Source organism: Microtus ochrogaster, chromosome 15, assembly GCF_000317375.1.
Source record: "Microtus ochrogaster isolate Prairie Vole_2 chromosome 15, MicOch1.0, whole genome shotgun sequence".
Lineage (NCBI taxonomy): Eukaryota > Metazoa > Chordata > Mammalia > Rodentia > Cricetidae > Microtus > Microtus ochrogaster.
This window is the reverse complement of record NC_022017.1, coordinates 26,417,202-26,442,422: the sequence shown is the minus strand read 5'-3', so window position 1 is coordinate 26,442,422 and position 25,221 is coordinate 26,417,202. Positions and strand designations below refer to the sequence as shown.

General features: G+C 53.2%; 1 protein-coding gene across 2 annotated transcripts in view; it reads left to right on the top strand.

Moving 5' to 3' along the window:
• Nucleotides 1-21,607, top strand: part of Prr5 (proline rich 5) — a 24,484-nt gene extending 2,877 nt beyond the window's left edge. The window contains exons 2-9 of one of the 2 annotated variants that reach the window (XM_026782508.1): nucleotides 4,152-4,232; nucleotides 10,027-10,075; nucleotides 10,307-10,364; nucleotides 15,892-15,983; nucleotides 16,330-16,470; nucleotides 18,215-18,350; nucleotides 19,576-20,054; nucleotides 20,231-21,607. In XM_026782508.1, the coding sequence (XP_026638309.1) occupies nucleotides 4,152-4,232; nucleotides 10,027-10,075; nucleotides 10,307-10,364; nucleotides 15,892-15,983; nucleotides 16,330-16,470; nucleotides 18,215-18,350; nucleotides 19,576-20,045 (1,027 nt within the window). In that variant the 3' untranslated portion in view covers nucleotides 20,046-20,054; nucleotides 20,231-21,607. Of the gene's footprint in view, nucleotides 1-4,151; nucleotides 4,233-10,026; nucleotides 10,076-10,306; nucleotides 10,365-15,891; nucleotides 15,984-16,329; nucleotides 16,471-18,214; nucleotides 18,351-19,575 lie in introns of both variants that reach the window. The other variant, XM_005354417.2, reaches the window with a different exon arrangement.
• Nucleotides 21,608-25,221: the final 3,614 nt, after the last annotated feature.

Below are 25,221 nucleotides of genomic sequence, written 5' to 3'. Positions count from 1 at the left end.
ATCCCAACATATCCCAGGATGGCCTGGAATTCACTAGGTAGCCAAAGATGATCTTGAACTTCTAGTCCTCCGACCTCCACCTCTCCTAAGGTTAAGGTTTCTATGATTGCAGGTATGTGCCACCACACCTGACCCAAGTTTCTTTTGTGTATGAGGCCACCAGCCACCATTTGAGGGCCACCTCAACCCAGGACCACTTCATCTCTAGGTTTTAGCCCATTATAGCTATAAAGAGCCTCTTTCCCTGTCAGATTTGAAACTTTAGCTATACACAAACACCTGGGGACAGTGTCTAGCCCACTATAGTGACAGTGAGTAGATCCCCCAAATTCCCTGTAAAGTCATTGCTGTGTCCCAAGATAGTCCACGCACTCAGTCATGTATTCATTCATTCATTCATTCATTCATCTATTCATTCATTTTCTCTGTGTTGGCTGGACCAGGTTAAGATCTTGGTTTAGCAGCAAACAGCCTGTTCAGGCTGACCCTACACCGGGTCAGAAAGTAAACAAAGGGGCTGCCAGAGCAGGAGGTAATTACTGGTGGCACTTAGCACTTGAAGGACGTAGAACAGGGGACACTGGACTGCTGGCTATCAGGCCTGCGCCTGTTCTCCATGTCTGTTGGGTGTGCAGGAGCTTGGGACGTTCTCGGAAAGAGACATGGCGTGCTGCCTTGTCCCCTACAAGCACCTGGAATTTTGGAGCTGTTTCCGAAGCACCTGCTGCTACCTTCCCAGAGCTCAGGGCCACAACAGGCCTCCCCACCTGCCAAAGATATGCTCTGTTGTCCCTAGCCTCGCAGCCCAGGGGTTCCAGAAAAACTCCCTGAAGATGTCAAGACTCCACAACAGTGGGGGCTGGAGAGATGGCTCAGCAGTTAAGAGCACTGCTGTTCTTCCAGAGGACCCAGGTTCCATTTCCAGCACCTACATGGCAGCTCACAACTCCAGTTCCAAGGGATCTGGTAAAATAAAGTTGAATAAATTATTAAAAATATTTAAAAAAGAATTTAAAAAAATCCACAGTAGTCCCGAAGTGCTTGGGGAACACCTGGGGGTCTCCTCCTAGCCTTCTGAGCCATCACTCAACCAGTGCCTCACTCACCTCTGTCCCCCACCAAGTGGAAGCCCTGGGCAGGCAGCAGCAGAAGGAAGTACACCCCAAAGTGTGGGACATCCCCCCCCCCCCCCCCCGCCAAGCAAGGTGTGCGTCCCTGCCCCCAGCCCTCCTCCCAAGGGGGCTGTCCTTGTCAGTAAAGAGAATGAGATACCCTGACGGCAGTGTCTGGGACCTGAACCCAGCTCGCCCAGGACAGTGTCGGGGATGCCTCCAGGGATGCTTCCTGTTTCCGCTGGGGCAGGGTGAAGCAAGCATTAAATAGAGCTGTCTTTCCAGGGAACTCTGGTGGGAACAAGGAGCAGGACCGTTGGGAACCTTAGGAAGGACGTTAATATACTTGATGTACAGATGAGAAAATTGGGATTAGGAGAACTACAGGGGCCACATAGGCCCAAAGTGTGAGAGGGATCAGAGACCAGATCCCACCCAGGCTCTAGTCTGAAATATTCAGAGCCCCTCATGGTGTCTTTAAGGACCAGAGGACTGAGCCAGAGCTTCCAGGCGAGGGTCCTAGGGCTCCAGGCCTTCACTCACCCTGCCTTACTCTGTCCCGGGCCCCAGTGTAGGTGTGGTCAACTGAACAGTGGCCCCAAAGTATCCCCGCCCTAGTTCTCAGCCATGGGTGTGGGCTTTCACGTGGCTAGGAGGCTTAGCAGATGTGGTTACACTGCAGTTGCTGGGCCCGAGGAGATGGCCCCCAGCCTGTCTAGGTGGTTTTATGCAGACTCTGTGATGGGCGGGACATCTCAGAGAAGGAGATATAACCAGAGAGCTGAGACCTAGAGTCCTCCCTCGCCATTCTTTTTTTTTTTTTTATTTTTATTTTCGAGACAGGGTTTCTCTGTAGCTTTTGGTTCTTGTCCTGGAACTAGCTCTGGCTGGCCTTGAACTCACAAAGATCCGCCTGCCTCTGCCTCCCGAGTGCTGGGATTAAAGGCGTGCGCCATTCTTGAAGACAAGGAAGGACCTGGAGCCAAGGAACACAGGTGCGTCTAGAAGCTGGACAATGTAGAGCATTTTGTCTGGAGCCTCCCTAGGAGGTAGCTGTGCTGTGCTGGGCTTTAGTCCAGTCTGGTGAGTGACGGGTCCGCCGCCTCCCAGATGTCAGAGCAGATCTGACTTGCTAAGTGGTTTTAGCAGTCATGAGATACTCCTGGCTCTTCTTCCCTACTTGGGCCAGGGCATTAAGAACCAGGTCTGAGGTGGGAGGCATGGCCTCCTGTCATTCAGCTTCCTGGTGTATAAAGGAGGGCCCCTGGCAAATAAGAAACAAGCATTCATTTCCGTGTCCCCAGATGCCTCCGAGGAGTCCAGAGCAGGCTGGGATCTGGGAAAGATAGTGCCCCCACCCCTCCCTGCAGGAATCAGCCCCCTGGTGACAGTCCTCAGTGGAACCAGGGTAGCCATGGGTGAGTGTCCTGGAGCCTCAGGACTGGGCTGTTCCTCCTCCGGTGGCAGTCTGCCTCAGGCTGAGCTTCTGCATCTCCCTGTGTTCACACAATGAGGTGATACAGGCTCCAAGGCTAGGGCCTGGCCTACCTGCACTGAGAGCCTGGTTTTTTTGTGGCGGCTAGAGAGGGGTGGGGATCTAAACCTGAGGATGCCCTCCCCTATCCACACCCAGAAATCCCTCTGTTCCTGTGGTTTCCTGGGGACCGACCCTCTGCAGATGTCCTGACTGGTCTTGTCACTCTGGCCAGGAGGCTGTTGCTGAGATAGGAAGGGTTTCGCTTCTGTGTTTCAGGGTGGCAAATCACATGGGGTCCTCTGGCCCTCTCTATCCTCCCTCTCCCCAAACTGACAAGGGCCCACAGAGCCTCATAGAGCTGAGAGTCAAAAGGAGCAGGTTCTACCTGTGTACCCCTAAAAATAGGATTGGGAGGACTGTGAGCCATTGCTTTATCTCAATTCTGGTCCTGCTGAACAGAAGATGTGTCCCTTGACTTCATCAAGTCTCAGTGTTTTCTTCTCTAAGTGTGGGCTGACTGTCCCCACCTCTTGTTGGTGGGGACCACATACAGTGAGTGGCCCCTGGATTGGATGTGGCCAAGGTGTCCTGAGTACCCATCCCTAAAAGGCCTTGTAGGCCCCCAGGAGGTGGACAGCTGTGTTCACTCAGTTCATGTATGGAAAAGAACACCAAGGTCTGGATCCTAGAGCAGGATTCATCCCAGGCTTGTCCCTCGGGCTGTCCATCAGGCTGGAGTTAGTGAAGGGCCGGGGGGTGGGGGTGGCTGAGCAGCCCGGACTGGCCTAGGAAATGGTCAGCTGGCTATGTTAGGGGTGTCAGGGGGAACTGTTGGCTCAGCATGGCAGCCTAGGTTAATTCCTAGGTAGGTTCAGTTCAGGGGTTCCCTGACATCTATGCAGAGCTGCTGAAGCAAGCTCATGAGCCAAACCCAATCCATCATCTGATGTATGAATAATAAAGTTTTATTGGTAAACTTTCCCAACTTCACAATTTTGAAGCAGATAGCTGACTAGCTGTGGGAGACTGGGTAGACCTCAGACCTTTAACAGCTAACCCTCTGGCCCGTTAGAGAAAAGTGTTTGCAGCTTCCTGCTTCAGAGAGATATAATCAGCAGGGCCTGGACAGGGTCAGTTTCACTGTTGACATTAGAAAGGGCTTGGGGGCTGGGCCCCCAGTGACTCTTGGGGGCTCCATCATAGGGGCTGGAAGTCTTGGGATGTGGAGGCAAAGTTAGGAGGACATAAGGAAAGCAGAGAGAGAAGAGATGTAAAGGGACCCCAATATCTGTCCTGGCTGGGAGGATTAAAAGCATGCAGGAAGGAAGGGAAGGTCTACCCAGGTTGGACTTGAGGGCGTGCAGGATGCCTGGCAAGTTCCGGCGAGCCAGACTTTGTGTCAGGAGCCCAGACCTGGAGTCTTAGCAGGGCATGGGCACACCCATGATTTCAGGAGGGGCTTGAGGAGGACTGGATGGGACCGGAAAGGCAGGAGGGGACAGGCCCAGAGGAAAGCAAGAGGCCCCATGCCTCTGGGTGACCATTCTCCTGTCTGCCCACAGCATCCATAACGGCGTGATCGCTGTCTTCCAGCGCAAGGGGCTGCCCGACCAGGAGCTCTTCATCCTCAATGAGGGTGTCCGGTGAGTGCAAGCCAGTCCTGCCTGGGAAACCCATCTGTGTGACTGGGGTGAGGGAGGGAAGGCCCACACCCCACCCTCCTGGAGACACCCTTCTAGGGCCAGCAGGGTGGAACTTAGTGGCTTGAGATAATGTCCACATTCCCTGCTGCCCGGTGCCTTTCAGAGGATATTTACTCTGTCAGAGAGGAAGGGCCCACCTGCTTAATGACCCAGTGCCATTCAGGAAACTGTCCAGCCACGAACACCCCTCATTTCCTGCGACTAGCTGGGAACCAAGCTGTGAGGGAGCTGAGGACAGAGGAACACTCTCGTGGCTTTGAGAGAGCTCGCAGCTGCCATAAAGTCCAGGGTAGCCATGCTGCCTCCCCACAGCCACGCAGCTGGCTCAGTGAGGTGTTGCCACCCTGTGCTGTTAACCTCTAGCCCTGACCCAGAGCATCCTGTCCTTAGACTCAAAAGTATATCTGGGAAAGTCAGAGCGAACCTTCCTCTCGGTTGTGAAGGCAGGGTGTGAGGATAAATCCACAGGGGTCAACAACCCCACACCCACCTGAAAGGGCCCTTGTGTGGGTAAACTGAGGCCCGGGACACGAAGGGGGCTGGCCAGAGTCAAATAGAGAACGGAGCAAGGTGCGTCCCCAGGCCCTGTGCTTATTGCTTACTTGTGGCACCCCGGTGTCCCTAGTGCATCTGACCAGCCCAGGGTCCCCATTTTCCTAAAGGTTTCTTATAACAAATCTAACCAAATCTGCTGGTTGGTCTGGTGTTGGCCCGTGAAGAGCTCTTGCCTGGCATGTGCGAGGCCATGGTTCTGTCGCCAGCACTACACACAGGGCAAGACTGTGCTGAATGCAGAGGGCAAAGAGGACATCTTTAAATCCACAGAGTAGGCGGGGCCCAGCACTCTTGACCCTTTAGTTGTGGCTGCCATCTCCTCTCTAAGAGGCCTCCAGCTCTAAGGGGTTACCCTACTCCCTAGGATGGATTGGGAGGTAAGGTTTAGAGAAGACACCCTGTGTCCCAGCTCCTGATTAGAAAGTAGGTAAAAGTCAGGGTGATGGGAGATGCTGGGTTCAGCACAGAGCAAAATGCCAGAAATCCTTACATAATGGCAGTAGACAAGCCTATTGCTGTGCTGGCTGTGGACTCCAGGGTCCACGGCCGTTCAGAACTATCCCTTTCCATTCTAGCACTTCTCCGCAGTGAATCAGCTAGGTCAAGGGCATCCTCAGCTATAAAACGGGTTTAAGGCCATCCTGACGTATCTTGACCCTGCCTCAAATGAAAATTAACTGCAGCTGATTGTGCTTCCAATGCATAGCTGGTCATTGGCTTTGATCCGGCAAGAGAGTCTATGGATGGAGCCATTAATGGCTACATAACAATAGTTACCCACCCCCTTGTAAGGGCTCGTCAGTGACATGAGCAGGGGTATGTCCGCCCTACCTAGGAGGGACAGTCACAGTTGAAGTCTGCCATTTGCATCACACCTTTCTCCCTTTATATGTGTATGTGTGTGCACGCACATACGCATGCCCGTGTACATAGAGCCTCATGCATTTTGGTCACAAGACACCTTGGCATCCCCAGACACTTCCACCATGTGAGGTAATCACAGAGTGTGCCTTTATAAGCCTAGATTGTTGATCCAGCTGCACACCTGTGGTGCAGAGTGTAGCCTTCCCTGTGCTTCCAGGCACCAGCAGGTCACTGTCCTGAGTACTCAGACACTGTGACACGGTGCTGTGTGTGATGGAGAAAGTACAGGCACGCTCAGTGAATTTCCAGCCCCACGATGTACCTGCACCGCCACTGTCCTTGAGGGACCTGCCGCTTGTGCACTGGCTGTATGAACTTTTATTCACATGTAATTCATATACCATAAAATTTCCCATAAAATGCCCTGGTAAGTCTTGAGTGTGCCTATGTGATTGTATGATCATCACCAAACTTTCAGTTCATTTTGCATCACCCCAAAAGAGTGATGCAACAACCGCCCGTTATTCACCCCATTTGGCAAGCATGTCCACTTCCTGTCCCTGCTGACTCCCTCTTCTGGACATTTCATATGAATGGCATTTCATGACAGCCTGCGGCCGTTCCCTTAGTGCTTTTGAGGTCTGGCTGTGGTGGAGCCGGATTTGCACTGATTCTGCTCCATCTGATTACCTGTGTGGCCTGTGACTGACGCTGTGACTGACGGGGTGCTGGGTGCTGCTGCTGGGAGAATCCTTGTAGAGAGGGTTTAGGCGTTTTCATTTAGTTCTGGGTTTTGTTTTGTTATCTATTTGTTCTTTTGAGACAGTGTCTCATTATGTATCAATGACTGGTCTGGAACTGTCCATTTAGCCCTAGCAGGCCTTGAACTCATAGAGATCCCTCCTGTCTCTGCCTCCTGGGTTCTGGATGTGGGCCACCTGCCTATGTTTTGTTTTGTTATTGTTGTTTTGCTTCATGTTTTTGAGACTGGGTTTCTTTGTGTAGCCCTGGCTGTCCTGGAACTCTCTCTGTAGACCAGCCTGACCTCGAACTTGCAGAGATCTTTCTGCCTCTGCCTCCCGAGTGCTGCAGTTAAAGGTGTGCTATCACCGCCCGCTTGGTTTCAGTTTTAAAGAGTGGATCTGGTGACTTCTATAACCTGGGCTGACATTGAACTTGAGATTCTCCTCCTTCAGCCTCATGCGTGTCAGGATTGTAGGTGTGTACCCAGATTCTATGTTCAAGATTCTACAAGGATGTGTCGTATTGTTTCTCTTAGCATATGCCTGGATCTTCTAGGTGCCAAGGTTTCAGTTTGGAGAAACTCCTGCTGCCTGCAGTGTGAGCTGTGAGGTTGGTCCCCGCCTCTCACTGCATTTCTTTCTGGTTGAGATTCTCACAGCACTGTGGCTACCACAGTGGCTCCTTGTGGCTTTGGTCGGCATTTCTAATGGCGTCAGGCATCTTTTGGGTGCTAGCTGTCTGCTCATGCATCTTCTTTGGAGAAGCATTGGTTTGTATCCTTGGCCACTGAGCTGTCTTGACTGTGAGTTGGCCTTTTTTTTCAGTGTTTCTTGGTCTACCAAGTGTATTCAGCCTGCAGCCTGTAAATGGAGGTTTGTCTCGTGCCCACCTGTTCCTGAATAAGCCTCACTAAGAGGCTTATATTAATTATAAAAGTTTGGCCAGTGTCTCAAGCTTATTACTAACTAACTCTTAAAACTTAAATTAGCCCATATTTATTAGTTTATATTTTGCCACGAGGTTTGTGGCTTATTACCTCACATCTTGCTTCCCCAGTGGTTGCTGGAGTTTCCCTCAACTCTACCTTCCTCTCCTTGTATTCAGTTTGGCTTTCATGTCTAGCTATATTCTGCTCTGCCATAGGCCAAAGCAACTTCTTTATTAACCAGTGATAGTAAACACATTTACAGCATACAGAGGAACATTCCACTTTAGCAGCCCTGAGGCCTCATGCATCCCTGGATAACTGTGAGTGCAGCTCAACACATTCATGACGAAAACCCCCGTAGCACATTGTCAAGTGACTGGAGGCCTCTGGTGAAGTCTAAGCCCTCATTGGGCACCACCTTCAGTCTTTTCTCCACATCCCATAACCCTTCACCTTCTCATTGGCTTCCTTCAGGGCACAGAGGGGTTACTATTGAGGAAAGCTGATTACCTCCCCATCTTCCTTTTTCTTTCTGTAGCGATCCTCCTGTCTCTGCCTGCCCCCGAGTGCTCGCATTACAACTGGCATCCGTGTGCCTGACCATTCCATTTTCAATCCACAAAACTAGGGAGCAACTTTGAGTCCCGGGGCTGACTCTGCCCACATTGTGTACCTTCTGAATTTCAGTGTCTCGTTCTGACAACTGGTCACCGTGAGTTTAAGACCAGTCTAGGTCTCATAGTGAGCTGGAGGCCAGCCTGAGCTGCATAGCAAGACCCTCGTCTAAAACCAGCAGATGAACAAAGCTTACAGGGACAGCTCTGCAGTGTGACTTGTTCAGAGCTTCCCACTTGGAGCACAGCCATTGTTTTTCAATGCTCCGGACAAGATTCGTACAATTGCCTGAGTCAGCGCTTCATGTAGGTTTGCACCAACGGGAGACTGAGTGTGTTCTGATCCTGTCCAAGGTGGGTCCAGCCATGCTGTTGTGTTCATTAAATGGAGTACACGCATTTATTTGCTTTTTGAGACGCAGGATCTCTTGTAGCCCAGACTGACCTACAGAGTCACTATAGCCAAGGATGACCGTGATATCCTGACATGTGTTCCTCTGGACCTGGTTTTGTAGGTGTATTTTGGATGTGGGCATTTTCAGCTTCCTGTTCGTGTGTGGAAACAGTGCCCGGTCCACCTGGCTGCGCTTGCTTTGCTTCTGTTGGTCACTTCCTCTTTTTGTTAGGTTTTGTGCTTGTGTTTGAAGTTTCAGCCCTCATGTGTTTCCAGTTCCTGTGCGGCTTGTCCTTATTTCTGTTGTTTGCTGTTCTGGGTACGGAGCCCAGGGCCATGCTCTACCCCTGAGCCAACACCTGGTTTGTCTGTTTTTATAAAGTGTCTTGTGCAGGTTGTTACTGGGAGACAAGGAGAGTATGGAGCCACGTGCTGGGTTGAGTGTGAGCGGAAGAACAGATGACGGAGACCAATCACAGAGCAGCTTTGAAGGAAACGCCATGCTCAGCCACCAGCCAGGATGGAGAGGAACTTACGCTGTAGTCAGTCACTGCGGCAGCTGACAGAGGACTATGCTGATGGGGGCGGGGGTTCAAGCCCAAGTAACCAGGATTTGTGTGTATCGGAGCCGTGTGATAAGGGCTGTCCATAATTCAGGACAAATTACATCTCCCAAGTAGTCAGAAAAATTAGGATTCCTGCTTGGTTTGGCTCAGCACGTGAGGACTCTGTGGATGTCGGGCTGTGTCTGTTTCTTTTCTGGTGCTGTGATTAAATACTGTGACCAAGAGCAGCTACCAGAAGGAAGAGTTTACTTGACTTGCGCTCTAGAAGAATAAGAAGCTATCATGGTGGGGAAGCATCAAGGGGTGGGCCTGGAGGCGGAAGCAGGAAGCTGAGAGCTCACATCTTCAAACCTAAGGGTAAGCAGAGAGTAAACAGGAAGTGGACCCGACCCCAGTGACTTAATTCCTCTGTCAAAGCTCCACCTCCAAAAGGTTCCACAGCCTCAAACAGCGGCACCATCTAGGGACCATAGTGGTAGATCCTAGCCCATGGGGGGAGGGGCAGTCTTATTCAAACCCTCACAGTAGCCATGCTTTCTCAGCATAGGATCAGGGCGGAAATGATTCCACTATACATAAGCAGCTCTGTTCACAAAATGGAGATTCCTTTGTTAATCTGGCATGGGTGTCGACCCCAGGCCAGTAGTTGACTCTCTCTGAGCTACTCCTGCCTCAGCTGTATACGGGAGCCTCAGTCAGTGCCTGCCTGCCGCTCTATGAAGACTCGGTTCGCTACTGAGAATAAAGGGGAAGCCACTTGGGAAAGGAGGGCTCTGCCCGCTGTGGGATTCGAGCAGGTAGAAAATGGATGGAGCCCAGTGTTGCAGGGTCAGGCCTGCAGGTGTCTGTTTGAGGAAGTAGAAGACGTCATGGTCCCTCTGAGACCCTCAGGCTTCTCTTCCGTAAGATACAGAGTGAGCCAGCCATTCTGTGGGTCACAGAGGGCAAATGTTCTCTTGGGCCTCTTGTGTTGCTGTGCTGAGCAGGTTGGTCCCTGGCTGCCCAGATGTTGCCAGCCGTTACTAGCACCGCATGGCCTCAACTCATTCTCATCTTCCCTCCCGCACAGGCAGCTGCTGAAGACGGAGCTGGGGTCCTTCTTCACTGAGTACCTGCAGGTGTGTGGGCCTTGCCACGGAGGAAGGTTTGGTCTGGCTCTCAAAGGATGTCTTTATGTCATGTGACCTGTGACAGCCCAAGCAGCTTGCCTCTCAGGGTGGATGGGGTTTTGACTGTGGCAGGAGGAGTCTCATCTCTCAACTGCTTATTAGTGGAGTCATGGGGGTCCTGTGGGCCAGACCACCCTGGAGTAGCTGCAGGCCAGTGATGGCGCCTTTGCTCACTTTCAGAACCAGCTGCTCACAAAGGGCATGGTGATCCTTCGTGACAAGATACGCTTCTACGAGGGTGAGTCTGAGGGCTGAGGGTAATCAGCCTGGCTGAGGCCCTTGTGGTTGACATTCTGGAACAGTGGTGTGGCGGGTGCTGGGAGGGAGGGGTGGCTGTCTGGTTAAGATGGCTGAAAAGGAAAGAAAAGAAAGGTGGTTTCTTGAGCAACAGGACTAAGAGGGGACCTTGGAGAGAGTCTGTCCCCCACACTTGGGAGCCCAGGAAGACTGTACAACCCCAGGGAGAGGCCCTCTGCTTCGTCTCACTGTGCCCCTCAGCTTTTCGTCACCGTGACAAAGCCAGCACTTTAGAAGGGTGTCCTGTCCTAGTTTCGTTTCTGTCGCTGTGGTCAAATACCCTGCAAAAAAGCAACTTAGGGGAGAAAGGGTTTATTCAGCCTATAACTCCAGGGACTAGGCCCTCATAGCAGGGACATCACACAGTCACAGTCAAGATCAGAGAGAGATGAACACATTCGTGCTGCTGTCTGCCGTACTCAGCTCTCTTACGCAGTTTAGGACCCACTGCCTAGGGATTGGTGCCACCCACAGCAGGCTGGGTCTTCTCATATCAATTAGCAATCCGGGCAATGCCCCCCAGTCATACCCAGAAGCCAGCCTGATCTAGATAATTTATGATTGCGTCTCTTGCTGTGAGATTGTAGGTTGTATCAAGTTGACAAAGCTAACCATCACAAAGGGACAGGGCTGATTTTGTCTCACAGAGGTCCAGGGACATGAGACCTCATCACGTTGAACCTGGGATGAAGCCAATATCCTGATGGAGAGAGCATGTGGCTTAGCAAAGCTATTGTCCAGGAACAACTTCTGGCCAGGAAGAGACCAGAGGCAACGTGTAGCTTTCATAGGCCCTCCAACAGAGCATGTTATGTTTCTTGTTGCCATGGAAAAAGCAGCTTAAGGAAGGGGACTTTTCGCTCACAGTCAGAGCCTGCAGCCCATCATGGTGGGGAAAGCGTGGTGGCAGAAACCTGAGACGGGTCACATGGCACCCACAGCCAGGAAGCAGAGAGATGAATGATGATGCTCAGCTCATGTTCTCCGTGTTGCTCAGCCCAGGACCCCAGCATCTACATCCAGGGCAGGTCTTCTCACCTCAGTTAACCCAGTCTGGAGACTCCCTCGCACCCAGGGCGGATAGATCTCCTGTTCAGAATCCTGTCACGTTGATGGTATTAACCATCACACCTTCAACCCACTTCCTCCCACTAAGCCCCGCCTCCTAAAGCACATTCAGCTCTGATCCATCCTGTGATGGAGCCAGTGTCCTCGCGATCCAGTCACCTCCACAGCGCTGCTGGCTGTGGACCACACCATCAACACACAAGCTATTTCAGGGGCCACCTTATAGCCAGACCCTAACAGGAACCCCATCCATTGTCTGAGAGATCTCATGTTGAGTCTGTGAATATCCAAAGACCCACACGGGGACATCAGAGACAGAAGGCAATTTGTTCATAGCCACAATACAGGGAAAGCCGAGGCAGAATTCGAGCCTTGGTGTGATACCAGGCACCGCTAGTCCTTTCTCAGGCTTCACGGCTCGGCCCACATCATGAAACAGAGGACTTTGATTGACTTCCTGGTCACAGCACTTGAGGCCCCTGGTGTCTGATAGTCTTGGGGTCCTGAGGGGGGCTTGGCACTATGGTGAGGCTAGTGTCCAGAGGACTTGGCATATACAAATTCCTGCTGTGTGCCTGGCCCTGTGAGCATGTGATAAGTACCTGTGTGTGCCAGGCCCTGGACACATTTGGTGAGCACCTACTCTGCACCAGGTCCTGTACTGGATTCAGGACACGAGCATTTTATAGGCACCACTTTCTGTGTACTAGCACCCGTGCTTCTGTTCCATAAGTACCTGCTGTGGCCAGGCCATGGTGGTGCACGCCTTGAGGCAGAGGCAGGCGCATCTCTGTGAGTTCGAGGCCAACCTGTTCCACATAGTGAGTTACAGGCCAACCAGGACTACCTAGAGACACCCTGTCTCAGAAACCAAACCAATCAAAAAACCCAGAAAAATAAAGAAGGAAGACAGAGGTCAGAGGTCGGGGGAAAAAGGAAGGAGAGGAAGAAAGAAAGAAAGAAAGAAAGAAAGAAAGAAAGAAAGGAAGGAAGGAAGGAAGGAAGGAGAGAAAGAAAGAAAGAAAGAAAGAAAGAAAGAAAGAAAGAAAGAAAGAAAGAAAGAAAGAAAGAAAGAGAAAAAAAGCGATTAACTGCTCGCTGACTGTGGTGAACATTAGTTGAGTGTCTCCTGTGGGCCAAACACCAGATGTGTGCTCCGCCTGGTTATGTCCTGGTTGGTTTGCTTCTGCTGACTGGGTGGGCGTCCCAGCAGCCCTGGGAAGTAGCCACAAGCACTCAGTCCCGCTGGGGTCGCCCTCGACACGTGGCAGCCCAGGAACAGAGCAGGATAACCCTGCAGCCCACTCAAGCCGCTCGCTGCTCCGGGTTCCTCTTCCAAGTGCCAGACTGGGCCCTGTGCAAATGGCTGTCAGTCCCCTTCAGAGTCCTGCCTCATTCCAAGGGACCCCCGTTCCCCAACATCTTCCTCTATGTGTCAGCTAAGGCAGGCCGAGGCAAGATTGAGAAAGCCTGAAAACTGGGTGTGGGCAGGAGGCCCAGGACAGGGGGCTTCCTGGAGGAGGCAGCAGCCAAGCCCTAAGAGGGTGAATGTTTGGCACCTGAGGAAGAGGCCTCCCACACCCTCCTGACCCGCCTGACTCGGCACATTCCTTGAGGTGCCTGTGCCTCCCACCAACGCAGCCCAGGGGAGCCAGGTCCTGGGAGAAGGGCAGCTTTGTGAGGCCCATGGAGCCTCATGCCTGTGACTCAGGGCCTCCCAGGGAAAGGGGAAAGGCTGCCCTGACGAGCACTGTCCACCTCGGCCCAGGGAAAGCCGCAGTCTGTGAATTCATCTTGGGTGTCACATATTGCAGCTGTCCTACCCTCAAGGCCCCTTTCTTAACTACCGTAGCAAGGAACAAACTGTGTTCAAGCCAGGGCTCCGGGGAAGTCTCCCTCAACCTGGAGATAGAAAAGATACAGGCCCTGCCCTGCAGGGACTTATGAGGACTGAGACATAAACCAGATGCCGACAGGCCAGTGTGATGAATGTCAGGTGAAGGGAAACTCTGGGGCAGGAAGCGTGACTCCATCCTCGCAGCAGGGAGAGCTGTGTGGAGCTGTGGAGCTGCCGCTGAATATGGCCTCCAAGTGTGGTCGGCTCAGGAGTTTATCTGTCCCTCACAGCCGCACTGCTGCCCTGTGGGTCAGCCATCCCAGCCCCTCTCCACCTCAGGAAACCCATCCCCTGTTCCCTGAAGCCAGCTGTGCCCTCAGCCTGTAGCTGCTGGAGGGGACACATGGAGGTGGTAGCCTCCAGAGGGCAGTCCAAAGCCTGGCACCTGCCCCCTTCTCTGCAGCCTCCTGTGAGGCCTCCGTTGTCATCTAGTTTAGGTGGTTCCAGGAAGCCAGTTGGAACAGGAGTGCTCTCTGCAGGGGACTAGCCTGACACCTCACAGAAGGTTCCCAGCTCAACACCCAAGAGGCCACAGAGGTCCGGGGCTGCTGAGGCCGGGGTCTGTGTCTTCTCACCCAGAAGCCAACCTCAGCGTAGCTGATGTGTCTGTGCACTCAGCAGCCTCTCCTCTCTCCCTGGCTGCCTGCCTGCTTGTGCCCCTGCCCCTGCTGTACAACGTTAGCCCTCACCTCCATTATTTCTCTGTGGTCATTGCCATCCCTGGAGCCTGTGAATTGGAGCTGTACCTCCCTACCTCTCTCCTGTTCTTACCACCCTGTGGCCACATAAAGGGGAGACTGGCTGCCCAGTGAAAGCCTTCATGGATCCTCAGCCTGGCCCTTCCCCAAAGCTCTCTGCTCCACCTCTGATTGGGGCCTAGGCAGGGTATACACATTGGCTGGCTGTGTCATGCCAGCAGCAAACACAGGGTACCTTGTCGTCCATCCCTAGGGACTTACCCTGTTCCTTACATAGAGGGTGCAGCTAGGTCTGGTTGGAAGAACTTTCCAGGGCTCCTCTACAGCCACAGAGCAAGGCATCAGCCTTTGTGTCTGACTTTAGCCTCTGCTGACCCCACTCCTCAGCACACAGCCCAGTCCACAGTCCCAGGCAAGAGCCTAGCCAGGGACCAGGCTATCCTTCCGGGTCCCTGACAGCACATGCCTCCAGCTGGGGCCTGGATTCTGTGTCTTACAACATCTGCTTTCTGTGGGGTGTCCGCCCTGTGGGCTGGAGGACGACCTTCACTTGATGGCACACTGCCCTGGCCGGCGCCCAGGGCCACCCCACAGCCAGCCAGGACTGAACAGTCTTTCTTCCTGTATGATGGCAGGAACTGAAGGGACTTTGTGTTCAGGCAGGACTCTCAGGGGCTGTGAGCATCCGCCTGCCCCGGGCATTCCTGCAGCCTCCTGGCCCCTGGAGCCAGGTGTGGGCCACCCAGGACCACCGGCAGGCAGCCCTGGGCGGCCACACACAGAGGCCAGCCTGCTCCTAAGGCCAGCTCTCTGTGCCCCCCATGTCCTCACTCTGTATGAACTTGGGGCTTTCCATGAGGGAAAGTTCCACAAGTACTGGAAAGCTGGGCAAAGACTTTCACAGTCTTCTTTCATAGAAACCTGGAGACAGGCAGGCTGGTCAGTAGTCAAGGACCCTCCCCACCTCCCACTCAGACCCACATGGCAGCAGAGGCCTATGGGACACATGCTGGATCTGTTCATTCCTAGTCCCAGTGACATTTGTCTCAGCCGTCTACCCTGGTGACCACAGTTAGGTGCCCCATTCCCCAATGGCAGGCCACTCTGCCAGAGGCCAGCTGAGTCCCTGCAACTTATCCAGTTCCTCACACAGCTGCTCCTTTCTCTTGTAGAGGTGGGAAAAGGTGGGGTATGGGGAAGATGTCACATGCCCAACATATATCCATCTGAGAAGCCAGCTCAGACACCAGACAACTCCAAGGAACCCTCCCTGCCAATCCTTGGCTCCATGTCCTACAAGTAGGCCTGGGCCCTCGAGGGGGAGCCAAAGATTGCACCCCGGGTCACTGGCCTTGGGAGCTACCCTTTACCCACTGTCTCCCCATGGCTGTTCTGTATCCTGCTTCCCTGCCACATAGTAGGGTGTATCCAGAGCCACTCGGGGCTTGACTGTCCCCAGTGCCCAAGATTGGGCCTGTACCAGTTAGGGGTTCTCCAAGTGGATGGGTGGGGAAGAGGGAAACTGATGAAGGATTTGTGCCAACGCCTGTGCAGGCATACTCAGGACAGGAATGAGTGCCAACCTTCACCGTCACCCAGGCTGAGCACCTTCATGGGTTAGTCTCATTGTGTCCCATCTGCTCTAGATTGTAGGCGTTGTCCTGTACCTATTTCACAGGGGCTCAGGGCGACAGAGCTGCCCTATGCTGGGGGCCTCAGGGACCTCCCACTCCTGCTTAGCTTCTTGTCCTGGATGGGTCCGCAGTGTGTTCAGGACATGCTGTAATGGCTCCTCTCGCCCACAGGACAGAAGCTGCTAGACTCGCTGGCGGAGACCTGGGATTTCTTCTTCAGTGACGTGCTGCCCACGCTGCAGGCCATCTTCTACCCTGTACAGGTATATGGCTGAGTGCATGGGCGTTAGGGGTCTCAGTTGTCCATACACACTGCAGGTACCTGAAATAGCTCCAAGAAGAGGGACTCCAGGCCTGATGCTCCTCTCCTTTGCACTAACCCGGGATGTCCCTGAGCCCAGCGGAGCCTGGCCTGGAGAGGGGAAGCCTAGTGGCAGAGCTAGGCCCTGCGTCTTACATCTTTGTGGCAGGGCTCGGTTCGAGTGGGAAATAGAATGGGGGAAGGGCTGGGTGTCTCTAGGGTCTGTTCCCTCATTCCACCCCTGGCCTGGGAAAGGATAAAACTGTGTGGTAAAAACGGGGCTACCATGCCTCTGCCTGTGTCCACAGGGCAAGGAGCCGTCGGTGCGCCAGCTTGCCCTGCTGCATTTCCGGAACACCATCACCCTCAGTGTGAAGCTGGAGGACGCACTGGCCCGCTCCCACGCACGCGTCCCTCCTGCCATCGCACAGATGCTGCTGATACTGCAGGTGGGAGGAGGGTTTGGGGACCCAGGACCCCAAGACTGAGAGATGATAGAGACTAACTGGGTAGGAAGTGGGCAAGTAAGGCCTTCGGGCCAGGATGTGAACCAGACCAGAATTACTCATGACAGCAGCTGGCTTTTGTATGTTCAGTCCCCGGGGCTGGACAAGGGCATGTGCACCTGTGTATGTGCGCACGCACACAGTAACACACACATACTAACAGATACACTGGTTTCTGGAGCTGGACATACAGATAGACACATACACACACACACACAAACATGCACACTAGTTTCCAGGGCTGGATAGACAGAAGAACAGACACACACACACACACACACACACACACACACACACACACTGGTTTCAGATACTTGGTACAGATGAACTTCATCAACAAGACTGGCTCTGGAGGAGGGACAGTGGGCAGCTAGTACAGCTGGAGTAAAGGGAAGTGCCCCAGGACAGAGAAGGGACATCTGACATATCCCCTTACAGTTGGCCAGCTCACCTTACTGAGTTCTCACAACGTGCAGTCCTTACAGGACTTTAGAGGGACCAACTGCCCTGTTTTACTGACAGGGAAACATTTTACTGTTCGCAGGTGTGCGGCCTCACTTGGATGCTCCCAGGCATCAAAAGCCTTGTAATGAGTCCCCCATATGTGTGGAAATCCTTTTAAAGTTAGGGTTTGTTGGGTGGGGCCTAGAGCAAGGAACAGGCTGCTGTTTTCAGGGTCTGCAGGGTCCAGGGCCTGCCCTGGGTTGGGGGCTGTGGTCATCTTGGAATGAAGCCAAGTGCAAGCCTTTGGGTGGGATTTTCATAGACTGGATCCAGCCAGGCAGGGTGACTGAGAGATGGAAGAGAGTTCAGGTCTCTGGTGTTGTGGCCAAGGAGGCAACCAATGCTCAAGGCGGTGCTGCCACCTGCTGGCTACTGTGCCTCCTGCAGCTTTCCCGCTATGGTCTGCATCCCAGCATAACCTCTCTGCCACAGAGGCTTCCATTGTCCCACCTGCCACCTCTCCCCAGACTGAGTGACCTTACCCTAAGGTCACTGTGAACTTGTCTGCTGACCTCACGTTGGTCCCCAGGTGAATCTGGCCCTCACTGTTTCAAGTCTTGAGTTGTTTGGAGGTCACAGTTGCTGGTCAGTGTGTATTGAGGGCCTACTCTGTCTCCCCTGCCTCACAACCCAGATCACTGCTTCTGCTGGGATTCCGAGTAGTAAGGTGCCAGTCACACTAGCAACCATGTGTGGGTCAGATTTGTACCATAGGCAGGGGGAGATGTGACTTCATAAAATTTCAGAAGTGTATGGGCAGGGCATAGGGGCACACACCTGCAGTCCCAACCCTCAGGAGCAGAAGCAAAAGGATCTCATAATCAAGGCAGCCTAGGACACATCATGAGACCTTATCTCAAACAGATCATGGGCTGGGGTCCTGTCTAACCCTATGGGCATCCTCGCCTGCCTGTGTCTGCCCTTCCCCAGCCCCCAGGCGTGAGCAGTGAGAATAGAACCTCCGGTGGTGAACTTGATGCGCCTGGCTGTGGCCAGCTGTCTCTCAGAGGACCACCCAGGACACCAATGCCCGTGACTTTGGTGTAAATCACCTTATGCGACTATAGGGCACCCGGCCATGGAGGACACTGCAGCAGCATCTGCCTGTCTGGGGTCCTCCTGGGGAAAATGGGGCAGAGACAAGCTGTTGCTAGGCCAGGGGATGACCTCCGTTCTCTTGCAGGGGGTACATGAGTCCCGGGGTGTGACCGAAGACTACCTGCGTTTGGAGACACTGATCCAGAAGGTGGTGTCACCGTACCTGGGCACCTATGGCCTCTACTCCAGCGAAGGGCCCTGCACCCATTCCTGCATCCTTGGTGGGTTCTGCCTGGGGCAATGGTGTGGGCAAAACCAGGAACCCGCAGGGACCCAGCTACAGTTACCAGCCAATCTGTCCCATGCACCTGCCTGGCCCTGCCGTGTGCAGATCCTGACCTCCAGTAGAGAGGGGGTGTTGGAGGGTAGCAGGCAGTCCCCAGAACAGTGTGGCTCTCCCGCAAAGACCCACCATGCAGAGAGCCTCCTGCATTTCCTAGATGTCACATCTGTACTAGCTCAGGGAGGGATGAGGTGACAGCAGGCCCTATAGAGCCTGGTGCATCCCTCAGAAGCCAGCTTTGCCATCCCTTGTTCATTCACCAATGTCATTTGGGCACCTGCTGTGTATCAGCCCAGAGACCAAGCCACACCCTCCTCCACAGTTCTCTTCTAGCAGGGAAATGTGTCAGTGAGTCCCCGTGATGACCACTGGCCTGCAGGAAGAGATGCAAACTAGATCATAGGAACAGACCACATGGGTTCACTTGGAAGGCTCCCCTTCATCCGGGCTGCTACCTAGGGTGTAAAGTCTTAATACTTGGGTGTGTCTCACCTCAGGTAAGTTAGAGCAGGAGAGCTTTCCACCTTCAAGGACCAGCAGGATACCTGGTGGTCAAGAAGGCAACCCCTCCTGATCCAGAGAGGCTCCCTGACAGCTTGCTGTACTCAGGAGTGCCACCTCATGGTCACTATGGGGCATTGCAGAGTCCTGCATGGAAGCCTTTCTCCTACATGGTCAAGTCTGTGTCTCCACAGCCAGGGAGGCCTGTTAAAAACTGCTTCATAGCACTGCCCACCCTGCAGCTCCTCCATGTAGGTTTGTCCCCTGGGTGCCAGCCTATGAGAATAGGAGCCCAGTCTAACCTAGGAAAGCACTGCTACCTAAGATCCGTGGGCTTCCGTGGGCGAGGACAATGAGGCATGACTGTATGACTGACGGGTCATTCACAGGTCACTGGAAGCTTGCAGATTTGAACCGGGGCAGCTGAGGTCCCACTGCCTGTTCAGGTCAAGGCTGGGAATGTTAAAGTTCTCTCCAGCCTTGGAAGGAGGCTTGTATCCTGGGCTGGTGAGGCCGATCCAGAACTAGCAGCCACTGAGCCTTTTACTGGGTGGGTTAGACACTTGACCCGAAGCTTCTACCCAAAGGTGGGACTTGGGACATGTAGGGACCATGTAGGTCAGCAGCCACATCCTGGCGTGTGACTGTGTCTGTTCCTGCAGAGAAACGGCTCCTGCGCCGCTCCCGCTCTGGGGACGTCCTCGCCAAGAACCCGGTGGTGCGCTCCAAAAGCTACAACACGCCCCTGCTCAATCCCGTGGCTGAGCACGAAGCGGAAGGCACAGCGACCGGTGGTACAAGCATCCGCAGGCACTCCGTCTCTGAGATGACATCTTGTCCTGAGCCCCAGGGCTTTGTGGACACACCTGGCCAGGGCCCTTCTGGGACCTTCAGGTCCTCTCCAATGCCCCACTCGGGGCCTTGCCCCAGCAGACTGTACCCCCCTGCCCGTTCCCCCGAGCAGGACCCAGCCCACGGCTCCCCACCCACCTCCAGCCCTGAGACATTGGTGGACCAGATCCTGGAGTCCGTGGACTCAGACTCCGAAGGAATATTCATTGACTTTGGGCGGGGTAGTCGCTCCAGTGTGTCTGACTTTGGTGCAACCGGAAGCCGGCCGAGTGTTGTGTGATGGCCTGAGGTTAGTTCATGTTTTTACTGACCCCTGCCTGTGTGTTTATGCGTCTGTGGGTGTGTGTCTGAGAAAGAGACTTGTTTGTTACTCTTTCCTAATTTCACCAGCCCCCTGTCACTGCCTTGGTCACTGTATGCTCCCAGTCTGTTGGAAAATCTACCCACCTCCCCTGTTTACCCTAGGTCTGATTGGGATGTCCAGTTGGCACCACCCAGACGCACACTGAACCACCTCAAGGATGGGGCCACCATGTGCCCTTCTGCCTGCCCCACCCTTGGTGCCCACACCTACCCAGAAAAATGTGAAACCAGTGGCTTCTGCCTATGCCAGCCCAGCTTGGCCCCCACAGTGATGGGACTCCAGCCACAGCCATACCTGCCTCCCTCTGCCCTGGGTAGCAACAGGAAGGCATGAAATAAAGTTACAACTCCAGGCTCCTGTCTTCCCCCTGGTGTCCTTCTGGGACCCCCACCTCATTCACCGCTCCCTCCTGCCAGGGGCACATTTCCAAGTTGAGGGCATGGCCACTTGCCCGTTGTCCACTCCTCCACTTGCTTTCAGGTCCAGTGTCACTATGTCTTCTTGATGGAAGGACCTAGAAAGCATATAAAGAAGGCCTGACACCTTAGTGGATGATATAAGACAGGCCCTACTGTGGTCCCTGGTTCCAGCCCCAGACATTGGCTGGGAGGCACACACTGCAGCCAGGGAGGGAAGGGTGTTGCTTGCCCTTTGTTTGGAGGGGGCTGCTGAAGGCCCTGGTGGTACAGGCAGCCCAGCCTTCCCAGCTACTCTAGGGGTGGCTCTTTGCCTCCAGAGAGGTTTGCTCAGAGTCTGAGGGTGGTTAGGACCTCCCTGGTCCTCAAATGAGCTGATTCTACCACCTGGTAAATGGACGTAAGTGTTCTTGAGTGCTGGCAGGGTGGCTACAGGCTTGTACCAGCCCAGCAGCTTACCCCGATATGCTATCCCTGGAGTAGGCCTCTGTCGTGTTGAGATCCTCTTTAGAGAGCCCGCAGGAGTATGGTCCTCTTTGATCACATGCTGACCCCTGCCCCAGACACTCAGGCCTTGATGGTCTGCTGGGAATGACAAGCGAAATAGCAGCCCCAGGGGCAGGGTGACCAGATCTCACCAGGACACAGGATAGGAAGCAGCTATTTCATTCTTGGGCTGCAAGGCCTTGTGGGTCCAGGGGATCTGCTGGAGATGTTAGGATGAAGGTTCCCCCACCCCCCAGGGTGGGAGAAACAGCCTGTTCCAGCGAGGGGTGGCCTGCTTGAGTTTCTGTGCCTGTGGTGAGGGCACACACTGGACTCCCAGGCTGTCTCAGTGTCACTATTGCTGTGATGAGACAGGCGCAGAAGCAGCTTGGAGAGGAGAGGGTTTGGTTTACAACCCAGACTCACAGTTCTTTGCAGGAAGCCAAGGCACGAACTTGGAGTCAAGGGCCAATGTGGAGGCCATGGAGTATTCCTGCTTGCTTTTTGTGACTTGTTCAGCCTCTTTTCTTTCTTTCTTTCTTTCTTTCTTTCTTTCTTTCTTTCTTTCTTTCTTTCTTTCTTCTTTCCTTTCTTTCTTTCTTTTTTTTTTTTGTTGCTTTTTCATTTTGAGACAGGGTCTCTCTATATAGCCCTGGCTATCCCAGAACTATGTAGACCAGACTGGCCTCCAACTCACAGAGATCCACCTGCCTCTACCTCCTGGGTGCTAGACTAGGATTAGAGGCATGGGCCACCTTTTCCTCTTTGCTTATAGAACCCAGGACCACCAGCCTAGGGTTGGCCCCCTCCCACAATGGGCTGCTTCCCACCTCAAAGAATCTGGAGAGAATGCTCAGTTCCCTGGCTAGAAGCTCTCTGCATTGCTTCAGGCTCTCAGGGAAGTGAGACAGGCCTGTGACCTGGCTAAGCTGTGCCACCCTGTCTCCCTCAACACCAGCAAAGTTTAATCCTCAACACCCCCTTTGAAGGGTGGGAGTGGAATTATGGGCAGAGGGCTTCTACTGTGTGGGGGGGGAGCAGGAAGGGGGGTTCTACTGTAAGCAGAACAAGCAACGATAATCAGGTGTATTCGGATTCTCTAGAGGACAGAACCGACAGACTATATGTAAAAAGTAGGTTCTAATGTCAGTGAAGGGATGGGCTCGCCAGCAGGAGTGAAAGCAAGCAGCCCAAAGCGAGCAAACCTTCCATATCGTTATCTAGGCTGCTACCAGTCAGTGTAGCCCAGATTGAAGGTGGTGGGTCTTCCCACCTCAAAGATCCATACTAAAAGTGAGTCTTCCCAAATTCAAACGATTTAAGTAAGAAAAAAAAATCCCTCACGGGTGTGTCCAACTTTGTGTGTTTTAGTTAACTCCAGATGTAACCAACTTGACCACAGACCAGGTGTGCAAAGATTGTCACACAAGGATGCACCGTACACGAATTTATGGCTAGGATGCCCCACCCACTCTTGGAGAGCCCTGAGTCAGGGGGCCCAAATTCCTTTCTGAAACGTCATGGTTTCATGGTTTGTAGCTCCCCATCCAGGCAGCTCCATTGCTCTTTCTCCGAGCTCCCAGATCTGTCCTAAGGCCACCCCGTGTCCTACTGTTAGTTAGCTACTGCTGGATCAGCACAGGGCTCCAGAGACGTCCCGGTGGAGGTCTCTCGGTGTCCTAGGTTGGTTCCATTAGTTCCCTGGGCCCACCTCCCTCTGCAGATACGCATGTGTGTTTCTGCCCGCCATGGGCTGGGAGACAGATGTTTGTCACAAATAACAAGCCCTACTAATTGATCAACACACAGGGAAAGCGTGAAGAAGGGCTGTGCACTGCTGACTGTCACGGGGTGGGACACCAGGCCCTGCCTGTTGACTGTCCGCTCTGAGCCTCAATTCACTCTCCTGAGGGGAGGTGTGGGGGTAGGGAACACACAGCTCTTGGGGATTTTTTTTAAATGTTGAGTAGGCTATAATGCCGTTTGCCCTTAATACCAGTACTTGGAGGCCAAGGTAGATGGAGCTCTGTGAATTCAAGGCCAGCCTGGTCTATATAGCCAGTTCTAAGTCAGCTAGAGTTACATGATAAAATAATGTCCCCAAACAATAATAAGATGACGTTGAAAGCATGTTTCAACTGGAGTGACTCCTGGTAACTGACACTGCTCGGTGAGGCTTCCACTACCATCTGAGGCTCTTGCCTTGTTCTGTGCTAACTCCCGAAGGCTTCTGGGACAATAAACAGCACTGCACCTCTCTATGGAGAGGATGCTGTCTTGGCCTTTAGAAGCTTGGCCTGTTGGAATGTGTGTCCATCTTTCTTTTTTAAAAACCTTTTTACTGATTTTTTTGTGAATTTCATATCATGCACCCCAATCCCACTCATCTACCCATCCTTTCATATCCACCCTCCATCCTTGCAACCCCCACAAAAGAAAACAAAAATAAATAAAAATAATAAAAAGTAAAAATAAAAATCTTGCAGCTCTTTTGCCCGAATGGTTTTGTTTGCAAATGTCCATTGTGTTGAGTCATTGGACGGGTTCGAGGCCTCTGTCTGCTACACTATCGAGACTGGATCCTCATGGGGACTCCTCTCAGACGTCCTGTTGTTGCCCTGTGTCATGGAGATCCTGCAGGTTTTGTTCTTCGGGCGCTCCAGCAGATCTTAGATGGGGCAGATGAGATGTCAGTGAGCCCCGGGAACTCAATCAGGGTAGGTTTCACCCTTCGCAAGCCAAGCCCTCGGCTCTGTTCCCATCATGCAAAGACACCACTGCTTCAGGCTGAAGGTATGGGTCAGTGGGCAGAGTGCTGGCTTAATAGGCACAAGGCTCTGGGTTCGATTGCATGGTGAAAAGTCATCCTTAGCTACACAGTGAGTCTGGAGCCAGCCTGAGCTACATGGAACCCTGTCTTTTATGTTTTGCTGTTTTGAGACAAGGTCTCACTATGTAGCCCTGGCTGGCCTGGAACTCACTATGTATACCAGGCTGGCTTCTAACTCAGAGATCCCTTGCATCTGCCTCTTAAGTGCTAAGATTAAAAAGGTGTGTGCCACCATCCCCCACTGGACCTCTGTCTTTAAAAGACCCACCACTTTTCCATCAAGTTGTCAGACACCCGGGTTTTATCACCTTTATCTGCTGTTTGGAGGCAAAGGCAAGCCAGGTCATGGGTCTCGAGGAGGCTCATGGGAAATTGAGGGGCTTTATGGTCTCACTTGGGAGCTCCTTACTGTTAATTTGAGAATCCTGCTTCCTGCCTGGCCCCTCCCTCACACCCACAGGACCTAGGATCTACCAGGTCAGAGGGCCTTGTTACCTGGCTTCGACTGCTTCCTCTGTCCCCACCCTGTCCCAAGTCCAGTCACCTGTGACTCCTGCACTCAGCCCTCAGCAGCCTGGCACAGATGGCACACACAGAGGGATTAGGGCACAGTGCTGCTTTGTCCCCAGTTCTGCAACGTTCCTTCTGTGCCCTTGGGATAAAAGCCACTCTGGTGTCTTTGTGGTGAAGGTCATTCCATTCACAGAGATGTGCGCTGGCCTTCCCCCAGCTCCTTCACCAACGTGCTCACAAAGCACAGGATTGAACAGTCTGTCCACCTGGCTAATGCCTCAACTGGAACTCCCAGGTTCCCCTGCGCCCCTGCACGCAGGGGAGGGGTGGAAGGGTGGGAGTGGGACTGGGTCCCTTCCTCTCCTTCCATGACTCTCCTTTGAAGCTTCTTTCAGGGATCTACCTGGGGCATTAGCACCTGCTTCCTAAAGCTCGGGGCTCTTCCCACCCACTCTGCTGGAAGCCTCACTGTCCCTGTCTCCACAAGGACACTGGGACCCTTCACACACACAGCCCTCCCACACATCTCCACTGCCATGTTCGTAAAGAAAGGGAGCTCATGCAATACTAAAACTTGGGATTGACCTTGAAGACAGTAAAGGAGAGAGATAGACTCATAAATTCTTAGTCTCCTATGGGATATGGAATGTGACCCTTGCAAGTCTGGGTGCTAAAGACTAAAAGAAGGGACACCCATTCCAGCAGGAGAACTTGGTCTCTGGGCTCCAAGAGGGCCCACTGGTCAATGGTCATGTCTTAAGGGCATAGAAAGGAATTAGGGTCCTGGGTAGAGAAGCCTACACAGGATCTCAGACACATTTCTTGACAATGAGCCTCAAAAAGACAC